Below are 17,208 nucleotides of genomic sequence, written 5' to 3'. Positions count from 1 at the left end.
ACATGGTTCCGGGTTCAGTCCCACTGCGTGGCACCTTGGGCAAGTGTCTTCTACTATAGCCTCGGGCCGACCAAAGCCTTGTGAGTGGATTTCGTAGACGGAAACTGAAAGAAGCCCGTCGTATATATGTATATATATATATATGGTTGTGTGTCTGTGTTTGTCCCCCCAACTTCGTTTGACAACCGATGCTGGTGTGTTTACGTCCCCGTAACTTAACGGTTCGGCAAAAAGAGACCGATAGAATAAGTACTAGGCTTCCAAAGAATAAGTCCTGGGGTCGATTTGCTCGACTAAAAGGCGGTGCTCCAGCATGGCCGCAGTCAAATGACTGAAACAAGTAAAAGAGTAAAAGAGAGTTAATACAGTATATTTCAACAGAACACTAGTAACGAAGGTGTTAAAAATCCCTTGCACAATACCACCAGGCATTTTGACTGATATCCTCAAAATCCTATGTACTGGACGCTACCCTAGGGTTCTAATACGTAGAATGTTTGTCCTTACTTTACAAATCATTATTTTTGTATTTTTATTCTGAATTTTTGTGTTATTTTACTGTTTGTTTGTTTTTTTTGCTTTTTTTTCCAGAAAAATGTCCTTTGTCTACAATATGTGAAGCAGAACACTACTGCACAGGGAATGAACTCAGAGATTTCTTATTATTGTGAGTTGGCAGGGTCCTGAGTGCATCGGACAAAATACTTACCGGCATTCCTTCCAATGCTTTGAGTGCCAAGTTCAAATCTCACCAAGGCCAACATTTTGATTCGAAAATATTTTGATAACCATTGAGAATACTACAGTAACTTTGCAATGTGGGGCCAAAGAAATTAAGGGTTGAATTTTAATGTAAATTTTTTTTAATAATTTTTTTTTTTACTATATATGTACTTGCATAGCAAGTGACCTGATCTGAGATCGCGTGTGTGCTGGAATGAAAACAATTACAGCGTGGAAGGTGTTTATAAGCCATTTAAAATAACACACAAAAGCCGTATACATTTCTGTTTTTGATTTTAAAATTTTCATTCCTCCTGTTAAATGTTTATGCTTCTTTAATTAATTATGATAATTACTTCATTATGAGCTAAAAATATTAAGGGTCGAAGTCTAATGTAAATTGTCCCCGCTGTCATCACCTGCTGCTATTTGGCAGCACATTCTATACTTATTTATTTTCTTACTTCAAAATTCTTGAAATTTTTTAGTAAATATATTGAGAGGATGCAAATGATTGGGAAGACTTTACCCCCTGGAAAAAAGGTTTAAGGCTCAACATTTAAAGTAAATTTGTTTTATATTTTTTAAAATCTCCAGTCATCAGCAAATAGGATCTAATTAATTTTTGATTGAATTTCAAAAATGAAATGAAGTTTTTTTTATCGTTAACATTTCAGAATCCCCGTATTTTATAGCAAATGCTTTGAAGATAATTGTGATGAGGAGGTCTTTACAACATGAAACCAAAAAAATTAAGGTGTTTCCAATCATCAACATGAACCATTTTTAAAATTTAAATTTTACTGCTCTGTAAAGAAACAAATTTCAAAATTCCCATGATTCTTGGCAGATAATTTGAGGAGAACCATTATGATGGTTAGGGTGATGAAGGAGGAAGAAGAAGAGGAGGAGGATTTCACTGTGTGGGGGAAACAAAATTGAGCACCAGAGATTGACGTGAAGGTGTGACCGGAAGCATTTATTTGGGCCAACCTATAAAGGGTTACACACCTGTGGTATGCAAATTAGAAGCTCCAGTTCTCTGTAGCTGCTGCATTTTTTGAGTATGTAAACAGATTGGCTGCTTGTTTCTCTGGGATTGGTCAAATTGATGTAGATGTCACTGATGAAAGTTCAATAAGGTCCGAAAATCAATTAAGGTTGTTCATTTTTTTTCAATCTACAAAGAAATAACTACATTAGCCCTGTTTATCTATATACTACATAGGTTACACACACACATATATAGATACATTATACATACATATATCTATTACATACATACATATATATATAAATACATACATACACATTATTATTATGTGTATATATCGATATCTTGCATCAACACTTGAGGGATTTTCTTTTTTAATTTTGGGCCCAGAACTTAAATATTGAAATATCTTTGATTTTTTTTTCATTTAATCTGGGCCTGGAATTCGAATATGTAATATTTTGGTTTCTTGTATTATTCCCCAATTTTTTATTTTTTATTTTTAGTTTGAAGGTAATTTTTAAAATTTAATGTTATTGTTATTATTATTATTATTATTATTATTATTTATTTTTGGTACTTGATGATATATAATGCTTTGGTATCATTTTTGTTTTCGGGCCCCTAAACCTGAATATGTTAAAATACCTTAGAATCTTGTTTTGGAGACCTGAAATCTGAATATATAGTTTCTTGCTACATTTTTCTTTTTTGGCTCTGGAACTTGTAATTACCTTGCTATATTTTTGCTTTTGGGCCCTGTAACATGAATATATATTATGCCTTAATTTCCAGTTCTGGAAACAACCATATATAACATTTTGGCCATAATTTTTTTTTTCTTTTTCTTTTTTTGTCTCTGTAACTTAAATGTTGTAATAGTGTGGCCCAGAATGTTGAATATGTAATAGTTTGGGCTCTTCCATCTGGCCCTGAAACTGGATTTTATTTTGCAGATAAATACAAGGTTAGATGAATTCCAACTGAACTTCAAACCCCAACAAAAATTGATTTTTATGATCCTTGTTACCTTTTGCAAACCCAAAGAATTAAAAGGCGTGAGACTACCCTTGGCAGGATTTGATCCTGGAGCCTAGAGGAGGAAAAAGAAGAAAAAAGCAAACATTATATATATTGATAATATATTGATATATATGATATCATATTAGGATTTGAATTTTATGGGATATCAGGAAACTGACTGAAGAAGTTATCAGATGTCAAAAAAGTATATCAAACACACATAAAAAACACCATGGAAAAAATAACAAATATTGAGTTTTCTCATTACAAAAACAAAAATGGAAAAGACTACAAATAGTGATTAAAAAAATTAACAAGAAAGCCATGATGCAAGTGAGAGGTGTTATATTGCAGTCATCTCATTGAGTTGTGTTGTGCTTAAGGAAAATTTGAAATAAACCATTTCCAGAGAAAAACTGGAATAAATGAAGAAAAGGATAAAAAAAAAATTATGGAAATTATAAGTGAGAGATGCTATTTGTTTGAAGAAATGTTGGATGGAAAATTTTGAAGTGTTTATATACAAGCAAAAAATGGCAGCTATCTTGTGAAAATATTGTGTTAGATGGAAGGAAAATTTTGAATCATCTACACACAAGTAAGAGGTGTCAGTTATTTTCTGAAGAAATTTTATTGGATGAAAAACTTTGAATTGTCAATATGCAAGTGAACTGTGCTAACCATTTTGTGGAGAAATGATATAAATATGTGAAAAAATGATTTGGAGAAAGTGAGAGATGCCAACTATTTAAAGAGATCGTGTGGAATGGAAAAATTTTGAGTGCTCCAGCATGGCACCAGCTGTTCCACGAAGAAATGATAAATATGAATTTTAAAAAATTATGGAGACATAATCACAAATGACTATATATGCTGGTGAGAAATGCCAACAGTTTTTTGGGAAGAAATTGCGTTAGAGAAAGATGAGATAAATAAGTAATAAAAGTAAAAATTAAAATGTAAAAGGAAGCACAGAAACCATTGTGAAAGATTTTGAAGGAAAAAACTCCCAAAATTGAAAAATAGTTTTCCATAATTTATGCCTCTCTGGTACCTACTTTGGTCAGAATTTAAAGATTAACTGGCCCTTTTCCCCTCATATATTTCACCCTATATATACATACATATATATATATATATATATATATATATATATATATATATATATATATATATATATATATGTACACATATATATATATATATACATGTGTGTGTGTGTATTTATGGATTTATATATCAAGGCAGTGCCCTAGCATGGCACCGACTATTTTGTGAAGGAATCATGTTGAAAGAAAAATTTGACTGAAAGATGTTGGAAAAAAGGGATACAGAGAGGCAAAACTGAAAGTTATATAAAAGACATTAGACATGTCAAAGATTTTCAAGAAAAAAAGACCCCAAATTATAAGATAGTTTCCCATGCTTTTTACCTCACTGGCCTCCTACTTCGGTCAAGTTTGGAGCGGCCCTTTTTTCACTATATTTTTTCTATATATTTATATCAATATATATCAAAGGAATGTTCTAGAATGGCTACAGTTCAACGACTAAAACAAATAAAGACAAAAATATATTTGTACATATATATATATATATATATATGTATAGCCAAATTGAGGGTAAAATCCAGACTACATATGTTTGTTAACTAGCAGATCAATGAGGGGTACTCAACTAGCTAATCATCAGGCCAAAGATACCTTCATTATATAAAGGTGTTTCAGCTTATCAAACTTCAGTATGGGAAAGGCCTCTGTTATTGTTCCTGGGCACTGAATTCTTTTACACCTGCCACGGACTGCTCAAAGCTTACTAACTTTCTACACTTAGATCATTGGATCTTATAATTACAAAACTATATTTGTACATATATATATTATATATTGGAATGGATTCCCTGTCTAAGAGTGCAGTATCTGGCATTGAACGCACTAACGATGCCATTGTTTCTTCGAAGGTGCGTCAGTTCAAATGCCAGTACTGCAGCAAGGACTTCGACCGGTACAGCCATCTGGCCAGGCATTTGAAGATTCACTCTGGTCTCCGGCCGTTCGAGTGCAAGTACTGCCACAAGTCGTTCTCCCGGTCGGACAACCTGATCAAGCACGTCCGCATTCACACAGGTGACAAGCGCTACGGCTGCGAGTTCTGCCTGAAGCGCTTCACCGACTCGAGCAACCTGAGCAAGCACATGCGCACGCATGCGGGCACGAGGCGCTACACGTGCACGCTCTGCTCGAAGACGTTTCGCAAGTCGGACACCCTCCGGCGCCACCTGTTGACCCACGGCGTGTCCGACGGAAATGGCAGCACTGTTGGCGCCGACGATGGCAATGGTGGTAGCGGCGGCGGTGGTAGCAGTACTGATAACAGAAGTGGCGAAGTTGCACTCCGTGACACTCTCTCCGTTGGCGGTCATGACTGTCGTGGAAGCAACATGGACGTCAGTGGCGACACGGCGTCGCTGTTGTCACTGAGTGACGCAGCTGCTGTTGCTGCAGATGTGCAGAGACGACTCCAAATGCAAAACATCCTCCATATTATCAATAAAGAGAGGTCATTTCCAACGATGACCACCACCACCGCGACAACAGCAGTGTCAAATCTGCAAGGTGCGCAGTTGCAATCGCAACTGGAAATGCACCCTCGGTCACGGCTGCCGTCGGTTAGTAAGTCAGAGGCAACCGCAAGGGGGATTCTCAGCGCAATTGGTGAACCCTCAAATGAGGCGCGATTGCTAGGACCAGATGCAGGAGGTGCTGCAAGCAAGTCTTCGTATACAGGGAATCTTTTGCAATGGTCCGACGGAGAAGACGAGGAGATCGTAAAGGCCCCACCGAAGAACACGACGCTGCCCATAGCAACGGATGTCTTCAGCAGAACTGATCACATCATAAGACAACTGTCGCAAACCAATGAAAACATCCAGGGGTACAATAGTAATAACACTAGTAGCAGTAGTAGTAGTAGTAGTAGTAGTGATATTAGTAAGATGAAGTCAAAACGGAACAGAACAAGATCAGCGAACCATGTCAGTTTTGATTTTGATCAAGTACTTTCATATTCTGCGAATGCCACCACACTTTCACCCAATCCAATCAACCGGAAAGCTTCTGGTTCATCTAGGCCCACCTCAAGTCATTCCATCGACAGACTGCATCACGTGAACAGTTTAGGCAGGGCCCGTAACCGTTTTCCGATAACGTTCCAGTGCAGTTATTGTGGCATGCAATTTTTCTCCAGAACCTCGTTAGAAATGCACGTCAAGGGACACGTAGACGACTGTGCAGAAGAGGGAGAGGACGTGGCCCCGATCCGCATAAAGAATGAATATGATGATGATAATCTGAGACAAGTTAATCGTATAAACACATTGTTGGGAAACAGTAGCGAGGATGTGTCAAAGATCCATGTAAGGAGGAGGCAGTCGGAAAACCATGGTAGTATGGATTTATTCCAAACATCAACGGTCGGCGGAGCAACAAGCCTGAAAGACCTTGACGTAGGATCGGCAGGCCTCCCATATGAGTGCCTCTATTGCAAGGCAGCGTTTCCGAAGGCTTTAGCATTGGCGGATCACCTGAAATGTCACATCCGACGACGCCTTGAGTGTAAGAACTGTGGAGAGTCCTTCAGTTCCAGTGTCCAACTGTCGAAGCATCGGAGACAATGTCCGGCGCAAGATCGGAACCAGAGACCAAACCGAAGTAAGAATAAGACTGATCTCATGCAGCAGAGATTGCTCTCCGCGAGACTTGTTGGCGGCCAACCACAGTTAGACCATCGCACGATGACACAAGATAACCAGAGACTAAATCCTGATCGTCGTCGTCAGTTGTCGGCAGGGAACCCCGTTTCCTCGGTGATGGTCGTAAATCCATCGGCGCCAAAACTGAAACAGGAGATAATACTGTCTGATAGTGAGATCGAGGATAATGACATGGAGGATAACAAGAAACGGGACAGCATCAAAGATCCAGGGAATTCAATGTTGCTGCAGCATGGGCTGAATGTTTTGGATGGCATTACATTAAGCGCAGAGGATTTAACAGGGTTGTCACAAAATGGTGACCGAGAAGTTTTTGATGCGCTCGGAATGGTGAAGAAGAAAAGACGGCAAGGAAACAAACACAGCGCCGGTAAGGATTTTGGTTCAACTCTCCGCAAGGAAAAAGGAACACAAGGACAGCAAGAAGAAGAAGAAGAAACGGGGAAATTAACGGTAATTAGTAGTAACGATTCCACTGTTGAAGTCGATGCAATTGTCGCCAAAATCCTGAGCAATATCGGTAAAGTATCAGGGTGTGACTTTCGAAGGGTCATCAAACAAGAAGTGAAAGAACCCCAAATCTGTCGAGACCGAAAAAGAAAAGAAGGGGCCGTCGGTGGTATATCTACCGGTAGATCCTTCCAGAATTTGATGTCTGTGGATCAGATTTCTTCAAGCAAATCCAAAATCTTTGCTAAAAGCACTATAGTTCTTACTGATGATGTTAATAATGATGATGATGATGTTGGTACCAGTGTGGTCGATCAGTATAGCTCTGTTGCAGTGCCCCGGGGTGTTGTTTTGAAGACAGAGACAAGGGAGACGCTAGTCTCTGTGGCAGATGATGGCGGTGATCATAGCCAAGTGGCAGGGTTTGGTTCTGTGAGCCGTATGGAAGTTTCCAATAGGGCCTCACCCACTGATAAGGGAAATTTTAGTACGACACAGCAGAAGGAGACTTCGACATCAGTGTCGCTTCCCTCAACGCCATCGGCACAAACACCGACGCTGCCCGTTTCCCGTGTCGCCATGGATTCAGAAGCGAAAGTCACGGTGAAGAAGGAAGCGTTGACGCCACCACACGATCGCTCAGCGAACCACGACGACTCAATACGAATTTCTCCATCACACGTCCACACTGCGTCGTCGAAAGACTTCAGCAAGGGAGACAACTCAGCTATTGGTCTCTTGACAAAAGGTTCCAGTGTCAAAGAGACCCAGGACGTTGAAGTTGTTAACGCCGAAACTAGGACCACAACTGCTGCTCCCACCACTATTACTACTACCACTGCTACTACTACCACTTCTGAATATGATGATCATGATAATAACAGCCACCAGAGCACTAGTAGTTGTAATAGTAGCAGTAATAACAGCTGTAGTAGCACTACAACTACTATTGTTACCACTAGTAGCAGTAGAGGCAGTACCGCTGCTACACACACTTCATCCACAACTGCTTCTGCTGCCATCTCTACTGCTACCTCCGCTGCACTCAATACTACTTCTACTGCTGTTGCTGTAGATTCTAATTCTCCTGTAATCTCAGTAGTTCCTGATACTGTTGTTTCTGACTCTGCTACATCTACTACTACTACTACTACTACTATTACTCTGACTCCTCCTACTACTACTACTAGTTCTTCCGCTGCAGATTTGACCAGTTCCGCTGCAGCTGATAAGAAAGCTGGAAGTGTGAAAGGCAATGGAAATAAAGAATTTTCCTGTTCGTACTGCAAGGGGTCAGCATCGCCCTCTGCATCTTCATTCCCGGTTTCGTTCTCGTCGGCCCTCGAGCTCACCCAACATCTCCGCTGGCGCCACCTAGTGCATGCCTGCTCGGTGTGCTCGAAGCATTTCTCCAAGTCGACACAGTTGAACCGACATCTGAAGATTCATGCCGGCATTAAGCCGTTCAGATGCGCATACTGCGACCGAGCGTTCTCCCGGTCGGACAACCTCGTCAAGCACGTGCGCATTCACACAGGCGACAAGCGGTACTCGTGCAGCATCTGCACGAAGCGTTTCACCGATTCCAGCAACCTCACCAAGCACTTGCGCACGCATGCCCGCGCAGCGGCAGCAGCTGCAGATGGTGCAACTGCATCCAATAAGAGCAATAGTAGCAGGAGTGGTAGCCACAGCAACAGTAACCAAGACAACAGCTTTCCACCGCACACGTCCACAGGAAGCAGTGAAAGAGATGATGACGATGATAATGACAGAAAACATGACAACCATAAACGTTTCTTGCTGGAAGCAGCACACCATGACAGCGGAGGAGATGACGACAATAGCAATTATGAACACCCCTGCTTCCTGTCACGACAGCAACAGCAAAACCAAGAGCAGCAGGAGAGCAGGTCACCATTGCTGTCCCCGTCTACAGAGTTGTCTCCCTTTCGGTGCATGATCTGCTCAAAGTCTTTTGACAGCTCGATCGCGCTGTGTCGCCATTTACTCACACATGCTAAACTTGGCCAGTCTCCGCAGCAGTTGAAGACACTACTTCAGTCAGAAACAACATCCCCGTCACCACCACCACCACCACAACAACAACAACATCTTCCTTCGCTACCTTGTTCAGTGCCGTCCTCATCAACAACAGATTTAAGAAGCATTTCTGCTGCTGTAGCTAGGGCTGCCATTGGTACTACTAATATTACTACTACTGCTACTACTACCATTTCTGTGATACCACCGTCACCACCATCATCATCATCATCATTGTTATCACTTTCATTGCAATCTGTCTCGTCATCTGCTAAGAATGCAACCTCAGCTCTGAAGAAGACATTTGGCTCTGGGCCTACTGCCCTGTTGCAGCGTTTCAAGAAGCAGCTGCGAGACAAGTTACACCGGTGCCGCCAGTGTGGGAAGGTATTTCTCGATGAGTTCACCCTTGCCAACCACATCTACAGGTTCCATATAACCACCATCACTGCTGCCTCGCCAACTATAAAAGACGGAGAGGAAGATGATGAAGAGATGGAGGAGGAGGTGAAAGAGGATGATGACGTGGGAGAGGACAAACAGACTGGTTCGTCGGAACATGGTCAAACTGCCCCAATTTCCTCTCAACAGAACATATGTTCACCAATGTCCTTTTCCAGAGAAACTAGCTCAGGAACCATGTGCAGCAAGACAGGTAGTGCATCTTCACTTGCCATACCAGATGATGCTAATTGCCAATCCCTTTGTAATGTCAGTCCCTTTATGCTTGATTACATCAAGCAAGAAGTATTAGAACAAGAAGATGTTGATGGGAATCAGGAAGAGGAAGATGAGGCTGTAGGAAACGCTACCCTGACAGTTGTCGGTGGGTTCAAAGTGGAGATGGAAACTGAAATGGATGAGTATCTCTACAACAGCAATAATAATCCTAATACAAGTGACCGCTATAGTCCTCATCATCATCACAATCACCTTCATCCTTATATTAACAACAGTGATGATGATAACGATAACGATAATGAAAATGATAGTAGTCATCAGAGCCAGCAGCACCAACAACATCATCGTACACATCGTCGTCTTCATGATAGTGACCATCACCCGAGAAACCGTCTCTTTCATTGCTCCCGGTGTCAGATATTCTTCTCCGGTGTGGAGGAGCTAACACGTCACCTGAAACTACACACGACAGGCGAGATGTTCAGGTGTAAAGAGTGCGGAAATCTCATCCACGACCTCAACGTGTTTAATGACCACCTCCTCAGAGACTGTCGAGGCAGCAGTAGCAGCAACGCTAAAACCTTCACTGATACCGTTTCCCTTGGTGGCAATGAGCTGACCAGCGCCGTCTCCCATGACGATGAGATGGACAGTGCCATCTCCGATGTCAACAGCTTCGATAATATTGTTTCCAATGGCAACAGCTTGACCAATGGAAACGATTTAACCAATTCTGTTTCAAAAGCCAACAGCATACTGTCCAGTACTGTCTCTGATACTGAAAACTTGACCACTGCCATCACTAATAGTGATGGCTCAAGTAACACCAATATTCCCCTTGGTCACCACAATTCAATTAGTTCTGTCTCCAAAACCGATATATTGTCCAGTGCTGTCTCTGAGACTGAGAGCTTGACCAGTGCTGTGACTAACACCAGTGGCTCAAGTGACTCCAATATTACTTCTGCTAGCCATAATTTGACCGAGTCTATCTCAGAAGACTCTGCAAAGTTACCGTTGCAGAATCAGTTGGATGTGCTGCAGAGCGAAGCAAAAACTAGATCAAGTGTCGTATCTAGTGAGCGGTCATCATTGTCATCGTCATCACCTTGGCATTTGCAGTTTTCATCCCCACTGCCTTCAGCTTCTTCGTCACCGGGCACTGAGTTTGGTCCAGCCAGTTCTGGTCAGGACCCAGGCTCAGAACGGGCAGCGTTGGTTCTGTCTGTGTCTTCCCCCAATGGTCAGGTGCAAAGACAAGGTGAAACAACGGCCGAAATATGTTGCGAACCGGACGACGTGCACGACCGCAGTAACCGTGGAGATGAGCTACGTACAGCAGATGGAAGCAGCAGTCTTGTCAGTGCTCCAAGGAACAATATGGTCACCACTGTTGCTAGTACCACAACAACCACCACCACCACCACCATTAATGTCAACAGCTGTAGCAATAATAATAATAAAAACTACAACAGTGACAGCACAATAAATGACAACAACAACAACAACAATAGCGATTTTCAGGAATCGTCCGCAGAGAATTTTACCAGGAAATCCTTGGTTGACCCTTTCCAAGAGAACTTGTCTTTGGCTGTGAAGCAAGAATTTCTACTGCCTGATGGTAGTGCCATGAAACAGGAACCGAAGACACCAGAACCTGACGGACAAGGAGACGATGGCTATCGTACCCCCACCACCTCTGGCTCAATGATGGAGCTGTTTCAATGGAGGGGTGGAGACGGCGGTGCGCCTCTCATCCCTTCCCTCGCTGCTCATGTACGTGAGATACCACCGGGGAGGGGTCAGTTTGAAGCGGGAAACAGTTGTGGTTCTGTCGGGGGTATTAGTAGGGCTGATATCAAACAGGAGGTTGACACCACAGAAAGACCCATGGTGGTAGTTGCAGAGGGCAAAGATGTCGTCGAGGATGGAAGTCTTAACCCTTCCGAACCATTCCAGAGGTCAGCCTCTTCTGATAATGGTGAGCTCTTAGCTGGTACAGTTTCCCTGAATGAGAATTTTGTATTTCCTTCCGCTCTCGATGACGAAGAACTGAAAGACATCAACTTCAAATTCCCATCTGCCATCGATGCCGCCGAAGAACTTAAAAATATTGACCTCAAGTTTTCTTCCTCTGAGAATACCATCGATGGACTCAAAGACATCAGTTTCAAATCCCAAGGCGTTCGTCTCTCTTATGACCTGCTTAATACAACCCGAAATCCAAAAGATGCCCACCACACTGACGTCGCAGGATTTTACAGCAACGCAGATCAGGAACCATCGAATTCTTACTATGATGGGAACGGAAATTTTCGGAAAGGAACCGCAATGGTCCCTGACAAACAACCTGAGGCTGAGAAATGCATTCAAGAATTTCTACTTTTTGATGAGTTTGTCGAGTTCCGGAATAAGAATTATTTCTCTGGTGGCAACGGTGGTCCCGAATCGACCCTTGTTGCAGACCAGAAATGCAAAACCAACAATGTCATTTGTATTTCGGATTCAAATTCTAATTCTGCAATGTCTCTTTCCGATGATGATGATGATGATGGTGATGGTGATGGTGGTGTTCCTTTGATGTCAGATGGTTCTAACTACAGGGACAGCACGAAAAATTTAGGGTTCACAATGACGGTAGTTCCTACTGGCTCCACCAACACGCATCACGCTGATAACGTAATAATGAAACAGACCGAAGATCTGAAGGACGTCTTTGAGAGCGTGAATGTGAAACTCGAGGAGGAGGAGGAGGAGGAGGAGGAGGAGGAGATGTCTCAACCCTGCGCAAGCGATATATTGGTGTCGTCATTGCCCGAGGGTGGGTTTGAGGTTGACAACAGCAATGGAGATGTCTCTAGGGCTAACAAATTTCCTCCGTCTCAATGGGAGTCGAACCAAAATGACGGACAGTTCCGCGATGCAATGCTTGATTTTCTCAGCTCCCTCAGCGACGAGACTCTGCAACTGCTTCTGCAAAAGGGAGATAAATGGTGCGACGAGCTCCTTCACCACTCGGTGACTGCGGCATGGAAGCCTGCAGCGACAACAAACATGGATTGTCTTCCGTCCGATGTCACCATGACCTTAAGTGCCGGGGTGAACGAAGCAGGCATCTGTGAAGACTACGAGGACATTGACAACCACATCTCTGTCGACGCTGCTGAAAGGAAGTCACAGAATTTGTCGGACCAAGTGGCTGCTGACCTCATCATGGCTGACCGCCCGGACAACACCTCGTCTTATAACAATGACCAATGCATACAACATGACGGTAACAATACAATGCACGGTGGTAACAAACAGTCGTCTCTGATGACCGCAAAAGTGACTCCTACAGGATCAATGGACGCTGTTAACTGCAAGGAACTCAACCAGGAAAACAGGACCTCGAAAGACAATCTTAGCCAGCCCCTACCAAACTCTTTGTCCCTTTTGTCTTATCTTCAGCCAGCTGACAATAATCTGGATTTTCCGAAACCTTACATTAAAGTGGAACCAGAACTTGCCACAGACTCTGACTGCTCGGCAATGGTTCCAATCAATGCCAAAATTAAGACCGAAGACTTGTCCAAGTTTGCCGAAGCGATATCTAACACTGATGAGCTAGCATCCTTATTGTCTGGTAATCAACTCCAGGCCCAGAATAATGTCAGGGAAATGCTAATTGAAAGGGATTTGTCCCTTAAGAGTAAGCACAATGCTTCTCGTTTCCTCGGCAATGTTTTCACTGATCAATTAGACAACAATGCTGATCGGAAGGTAACATTTTCCGACCTTAATGACGATCACCATGAATTATTATCGTCATCGTTACCCTTATCTTCATTTCCTTCCATACCTGCTGACGAAATCAGCTACCGTTCAAATTCTCCCTCTTCTGGTGGTCAGCCGTTTCTGTTGAACAGCCTAAATCACACTTTGAATCTCGCTTCCTTTGCTGACAAAGGTCAAGCCGCAAATACCTCTGCCATCGACATCATTGCACGCAACTGTGGACTTCAGATGGATAAACCTTCTTTTGATGCTGACACAACGAAGCGTCACTGGCCACAACAACAACAACAAGATCAGCAAACCGCATCAACAACAGCAACAGCTATGATGCCAGCTGACCTTATTGCACCTTCAACGACCACAAGCTTAATAAAGGCTCTGCAGAGGAAACAGCAGCAGCTGCCCCGCCACAGTGGTGCTCAGTCCACCGTGAAGCAATACACTTGCCCCCAGTATGAATGTCGTAAAATGTTCACCAGACCGAGTCATCTGAAACGTCACCTGAAGGTCCACGCTGGTCTTAAGCCTTTCCCTTGCCCGCACTGTCACAAATGGTTCTCCCGGTCGGACAACCTCACCAAGCACATCCGTATTCACACGGGCGAGAAGCTCTTCTCGTGCAACTTCTGCCAGAAGCGTTTCTCCGATTCCAGCAACCTCACCAAGCACGTGCGCACGCACACCGGCGAGAAGCCGTACCGGTGCGTCTACTGCAGCCAGACTTTCACCGAGTCGAGGACCCTCAGTCGTCACATGCGCACCCATTCGCTGATGATGATGATGATGATGGAGATGGACATGGTAGGCGGGGCTGGGGGCAGAGTCAGGAGGGAGGCGCAAGAGGCCGGGTACGACATCGTCGTTGGGAGCAACTGACACCTGGTGGACAGGCGGTGGCAAGGGGTGCACATGTGGGCACATAGTATGTCGTACAGGTGGAGTGGAGTGTGGGCATCATCAATGCCACCACCACCACCACCACCACCCACTGCTACACCTACCATCACTGCCAAATCCAGTGTGGTCTCTTGTCCTGCTAGAAATAGCAGCTGAATCTCCTTTGAGTCTCGTCCTACCATTCTTGGTGCATCAGGCAATGTGAGTCCTGATAGGATACGCATGGCTGGCATGCCATGCATCATAAGTCTGTCTCCTTTGGTTGACCCCGGGCTAAACAATAACAAAACTATCACAGCTCCTATATGGTTGCTCAGTGTGCTAAAAATAGCAACTAAATCTCTTTGAACTTACACCTTACTGTCTGATAAAAACAAAGGACACATTTGATTAATGTATTCTTAGGTATACAATGCCTGAAAGAAAAGCTACACAGGGTGGTCGTGGTTGGAAAGCTTTTGATCATAGGTCTGCTCAGTCACAGTTAAACACCAAAAGTTGAGCCAGAAAGGAAGTCTCTTTCTGTGGTTGCTTGGCCTGCTAGAAACAGCAGCTAAAACTACCTTAAGCTACACTCTCCCATTTCATAAAATAGGTCGTATTTGATAATGTAGTCCCAGATATCCCTAGACAAGTGGTGATGGTCGTAGCTGGATTATCTGATCAACTGGTTAGAAATAGCAGCCAAAATCTTTCTCAAATTACTACTGTCTTTAGAAAAAGGAAGGTCACATTTGACAATGTAGTCCTAGATACATCTAAACAAATAGTGATGGTCACAGCTGGATTGGCTGATCGATTCGCTAGAAATTACAGCCAAATCTCTTTTCAGTCACTACTGATTTAAGTGTAGTCCTAGATGTACTTAGACAAATGATGGTGGTCATGTCAAGGTTGGTTAGAAAAAGCAGCTAAGTCTCTCCAACCACTAGTCTTTAAAAAAAAGGAAGCGAAGGACACATTAGATAATATACCTAGACAAATGGTGATGGTCATATCTGGATTGTTTTTTGATTGTAGGTCTTCTTAAGTGGTTCCAACCTAGGGCTAAAAAGTAACAGCAGTAAGTTCTCCGTTGGATCAATCTGCTGCCTCTCGTCTATCAGAAACATGGAAACCTGAGCACGTTGAGACAATGTACTCCTAGATATACCATGGTCTGTTGGTAGTAATAACCTGGATGGTCATGGGCAGAAAGTCTTTTGATGATAGGATCAACTTGATCAAGCTTGACACAATAGCCAAATGAGGGATCCTGTATGTGGTAATTTAATCTGCTAAAAATAACAGCCAAATTGCCCTCAAATCACTGTCTTGACCTGTATGTGGTAACTTAATTTGCTAGAAATAGCAGCCAAATTTCCCATGAATCCCTGTCTTGACCTGTATGTGGTAACTTAATCTGCTAAAAATAGAAGCAAAATTGCTCTCTTATCACTCAGTCTTGGCCTGTATGTAGTAACTTAATTCTGCTAAAAATAGCAGCAAAATTTTCCTCAAATCACTGCCTTGACCTGTATGTGGTAATTTGACCTGCTAAAAATAGCAGCAAAATTTCCTTCAAATCACTGTCTTGACCTGTATGTGGTCAATTAATCTGTTAAATACAGCAGCCAAATTTCCCTCAAATCACTATATATATATATGTATATATATATCACAAACATATTTCAACTAACCTAAATTCTGTGTGTATACATACACACACATATTATATATACTTGTATATACTCATGTTTTAAGTTCTATTTATCCTGTTTTGTACTAGCATGTATGTATATATATATATATATATATATATATATATTATATACACCTTGTATTTATATGTATATATATATTTGTATCCTATCATCATTTCAAAAAATTAATGTGAAGAAATTCTTCAGGACACAATTAAAACTTTTTCTATTGATGAAATTTTGACAGAGAAAAAAGCAACAAAAGTATAATAAATAAAATGAAAAAGCAAAGACAGAAATGGATGAGAAAAGAATGTGAAAAAAAAGCCAAACAAATATTTATGTAAATTTATCAATGGACTATCAGGAGACATTTTGAATAACTATGCATATCATCCTTCATGATTAAAAAAAAAAAAAAGATAAACACTCATTTTTGTCATCTTGGGTATACTATTATACATACCTACATACATACACACACACACACACATATATATATTTAAAGACAGTCTGAAGTATGGCTAAGACATGCAAATTACAACAGTGGAGCCACCGTATTCTTTGCTGATCCACAGCGCCACACAACTAGCACAAGATATACTAATTCTGTCAAATTATGTATTCAAAACCTTAATAAACTATTTACATAACAGCTAATTAACATATATGTCTATATACATACTGTATATTGTATGTCTGTGTATATATATATATATATATATATATATATATATATACTGTATATTGTGTGTGTGTGTGTATATATGTATATATATATATGCACACTCTTATACACACACATTGTGTATTATATGTTACGTATGTTTGCATTTTTCTTTCAGTTGTCGCCGGAATGTTCGTCGAAAGCGAGCGACTCTAAGTATTTCTTGAGCTTTGTACAAATAAATAATTAACCAAAGACTGTGTTGTGTGTACTCCCTTATTTATGAAGCTAAGAGGCGTATGTGCATGAATTTAGGTGTATACATGTGTGTCTATGTGTGCAAGGGTGAGTTTCTCGATGACCGTTGGTTCACGAGATGGTTGTCATCTGTAAACAGTTTTGAGTAGGAACTGGCAGGAGAGGCATGAATGTGCAATGTGCATGTGCACACACTGAATTTGCAAAGCGGAAGAGAAGAATAAAAATGCAATGTCAAACA

The 17,208-nt window shown here is 41.9% G+C and overlaps 1 protein-coding gene across 1 annotated transcript in view; it reads left to right on the top strand.

The window, feature by feature from the left end:
• Window positions 1-16,964, top strand: part of LOC106880437 (serine-rich adhesin for platelets) — an 18,238-nt gene extending 1,274 nt beyond the window's left edge. The window contains exon 2 of the mRNA XM_014930360.2: window positions 592-16,964. Within this exon, the coding sequence (XP_014785846.1) occupies window positions 4,632-14,339 (9,708 nt within the window). The 5' untranslated portion in view covers window positions 592-4,631 and the 3' untranslated portion in view covers window positions 14,340-16,964. The remainder of the gene's footprint in view (window positions 1-591) is intronic.
• Window positions 16,965-17,208: the final 244 nt, after the last annotated feature.

This window comes from Octopus bimaculoides, unplaced genomic scaffold (genome assembly GCF_001194135.2).
Source record: "Octopus bimaculoides isolate UCB-OBI-ISO-001 unplaced genomic scaffold, ASM119413v2 Scaffold_122307, whole genome shotgun sequence".
In the NCBI taxonomy this organism is placed as follows: Eukaryota; Metazoa; Mollusca; class Cephalopoda; order Octopoda; family Octopodidae; genus Octopus; species Octopus bimaculoides.
This window is presented reverse-complemented; position numbering and strand designations above follow the sequence as displayed.